Source organism: Propithecus coquereli, unplaced genomic scaffold (genome assembly GCF_000956105.1).
Source record: "Propithecus coquereli isolate 6110/MARCELLA unplaced genomic scaffold, Pcoq_1.0 Scaffold78, whole genome shotgun sequence".
NCBI classification, from domain to species: domain Eukaryota; kingdom Metazoa; phylum Chordata; class Mammalia; order Primates; family Indriidae; genus Propithecus; species Propithecus coquereli.
Window position 1 is genome coordinate 1,408,002 of NW_012153951.1, and position 3,593 is coordinate 1,411,594.

General features: G+C 36.7%; 1 protein-coding gene across 1 annotated transcript in view; it reads right to left on the bottom strand.

The window, feature by feature from the left end:
• PIK3C2G (phosphatidylinositol-4-phosphate 3-kinase, catalytic subunit type 2 gamma) overlaps positions 1 to 3,593 on the bottom strand; it is a 472,569-nt gene that overhangs the window by 177,134 nt on the left and 291,842 nt on the right. The window contains exon 15 of the mRNA XM_012662773.1: positions 294 to 474. Within this exon, the coding sequence (XP_012518227.1) occupies positions 294 to 474 (181 nt within the window). The remainder of the gene's footprint in view (positions 1 to 293; positions 475 to 3,593) is intronic.

A 3,593-nucleotide genomic window follows, 5' to 3' on the forward strand; every position in this document is an offset into this window, starting at 1 on the left:
GGAATTACTTTCTTAGGCTTTTTTAGTCCAACTGCCTTTAAGTTGGTCGCCTCTTGTCAGGTTCCTCTGTGTGCTACATGGCTATTTAGATCAAAACATCCATGTCCTGGCGAGAGACATTATCATTAACTTTGGGATAGTATATGGAAAAAAAAAAAAAACTTGACAGAAGTAATTGATTTAAGTGTCTTAAAGTAGTCGAGGAATTTGCGTTCTCAGTAATGAAATTAAAACTTAATTTAAACCAAAGTTGAAAAAAATGTTACTACCCGAAGATTAGTTTCTCAACAAACCTGTCTTTGATGGTCACTGGCAGACTTGACTTTTTCCCCAATATCTCCCAGAATTTTGATAAGTTTCCTCTCTTTGGAAAACTCATCTCTCAAGGCTTTTCCTACACAGAATTGGAGAGCAGCTAGCAACTTCTGATACCAGCTTTTAAAGTAAGCTTCATTCTGTGCATCCGTTAGCAGCCTGAAGGAAAGAAAGAAAAAGAATTCTTGTATCTAAAGCTGATTTTCGTAACCACCTCCAGTAAGAACAACAAGTGCATTTCAGACTAATCTGTATTTGGTGGCTTTGGGCAATTTAATAGCCTAGAATGGGGGAAAGTGTTGTTTATTTGTTGGCAGTCATCAAGTTCCATCTGATAGCTATTGAGATTCCAAGAGTGAAGAATCAATAAGAGACCTGCCTTTCCTCATTTCAATTCACAGTGCGTTTTTTCTTCTTTCAGTCTTCTTAGTTCTGCAACGGACATTTATCTGAAGAACACACTTTTGACTTCTTATTAAAATATGGACAAAGGACTTTAGAAATAGTTTTTATACGTGACTATACTATATTGTGACTCAACCATCAAGCCCACCTTTTTCTTCTTTTCTTCAAATGATAATGTCCCCACAATGCCACATACCCATGCATTGCTCTTTTTCTCTGCACTTCCCCTTGATTACCTGGAGAAAGATACTGTAAAGGCAAAAGCATGGGGTTTTTTTTTTGTTTATTTGTTTTCAGACATTTTTGGACTCAAATCTCAGCTCTATAGCCTACAAGTTTTAATTCTTAACCGGGCTGAGATTTTATTTCCTTATCTGTAAAATAAGGTAATGACTCTGATCCTAAAGAGCTGTATAGAACATGAAATGAGCTAATGCCTTTGAAAGTACTTAGCACAAAAATACTAGTTCATCAGTATCTTGAAGGCTCCCCAAGTCAACTTCTTTTTTTTATTATTTCAAAATATTCAGGGGATACAAATGTTTTAAGTTACATGTATTGCTTTTGTAATGCTTGAGTCCTGGCTATAGGTGTGCCTGTCACCCAAATAGTGTTCATAGTACCCATTCAGTAGGTTTTTTTCCCCTTCCCTCTTCCCCACCCCCCGATGATTTCCACTGAGTTTTACTTCCCTCCGTGCACATGTGTGCTCATCAGTTAGTTCCAAGTTAACAGTGGGTACACGTGGTGTTTGTTCTTCCATTCTTGAGATACTTCACTTAGCATAATGGTCTCCAGTTCCATCCAGATTGTCCCAAAAGGTATTAATCCATCTTTTTTTTGTGGCTGAGTAGTACTCCATGGTATACATATACCACATTTTATTAATTCACTCATGAATTGATGGGCACTTGGGTTGATTCCACATCTTTGCAATTGTGAATTGTACTGCAATAAACATTCTAGTGCAAGTATCTTTTTGAAGAAAAATCTTCTTTTCCTTTGGGTAAATACCCAACAGTGGGATTGCTGGATGGAATGGTATGTCTACTTTTAGTACTCTGAGGAATCTTCGTACTGGTTTCCATAGAAGTTGTACTAATTTGCAGTCTCACCAACAGTGTATAAGTGTTTCTCTCTCTCTGCATCCATGCCAGCACTTACTGTTTTTGGACTTTTTAGTAAAAGCCATTCTGACTGGGGTAAGATTATATCTCATTTTGGTTTTAATTTGGATTTCCCTGATGATTAGTGACATTGAGCATTTTTTCATATGTTTATTGGCCATTTGTCTTTCCTCTTTTGAGAAGCTTCTGTTCATATCTTTTGCTCACTTTTTAATAGGACTGTTTGTTTTTTTCTTGCTGATTTGCTTGAGTTCTTTGTAAATTCTGGTTATAAGCCCATTATTGTATGTGTAGTTTACAAATATTTTCTCCCATTCTATAGGTTGTCTATTTGATCTTTTGATTGTTTCCTTAGCTGTGCAGAAGCTTTTTAGTTTAATCAAATCCCATTTATTTATTTTTGTTGCTGTCATGGTTGTCATTGGAGTCTTAGTCATAAATTCTTTGCTTCGGCTGATATCTAGAAGAGTTTTTCTGCATTTTCCTCTAGAATTCTTATGGTTTCATGCCTTAGATCTAAGTCTTTTATCCATCTTGAATTAATTTTTGTGAGTGGTGGGAGGTAGGGGTCCTGTTTCATTCTTCCTCATGTGGCTATCCAATTTTCCCAGCACCATTTACTGACTAGGGCTTCTTTTCCCCAGTGTACGTTGTTGTCTGCTTTGTCAACTGTAGGTAGACGGTTGTGTATCTGAGTTCTTTACTCTATCCCATTGGTCCATGTCTCTATTTTTGTACCAATACCATGATGTTTTGGTTAATATAGCCTTGTAGTATAGTTTGAAATCTGGTAATGTGATGCCTCCAGATTTGTTCTTTTTGCTTAAGATTGCTTTGGCTATTCAGGCTTTTTCTGGTTCCAAATGAAGCACAGAATTATTTTTTCTAGATCTGCGAAGTATGAATTTGGTAGTTTGATGGGGATTGCATTGAATTTGTAAATCACTTTGGGTAGTATGGACATTTTAACAATGTTGCTTCTGTCTTTCCATGAGCACGATATGTTTTCCCATTTGTTTGTATCCTCTGTGATTTCTTTCCTCAGAGTCAACTTCTTTCTCTGTCTGACAGGGAGGTGTAGAGCATGAAGAAGTAAGAATATTTTTCATATGTTTCTTGGCCATATGTCTATCTTCTTTTGAAAAGTTTCTGTTCATGTAATTTGCCCACTTATTAATGGGGTTGTTTGATTTTTTCTTGCTGATTTTCCTGAGTTCTATATAGATTCTAAAGACTTGGGTGGTGCAAAGGCAATATATATAACCTAAACATTTGTACTCTTGTAATATTCTGAAATTTAAAAAAACTAAAAAAAAAAAAAGTGAGAATACGTTGCAAGATAATGGAGCAGCGACACATATTTGATTATTCTGTTTGTCATATGACAATTTCTATTACCTTGAAACCAATTCCAATATGCTAAAACTTTACTTTTTATTATGCCCTAAAACTGTGATCCCCAACCCCTGGATTGAACCCCAGTACTGGTCCGTGGCCTGTTAGGAAACAGGTTGCATATCACTGCCTGAGTTCCACACTGCTACACCACCATCCATGACATTCCCCCACCCTCCACCCCACCCCTTGGTCTGTGGAAAAATTGTCTTCCATGAAACTGGTCCCTGGTGCCAAAAAGTTTGGGGACTGCTGCAAACACTGAAATGGAATAAAAAAAGCTAATTCCTTTTAATCTTGACCTCTCTCTGATTGATTCCTTGACTCTAAATTGGTCTTTAGTTTTCTCTT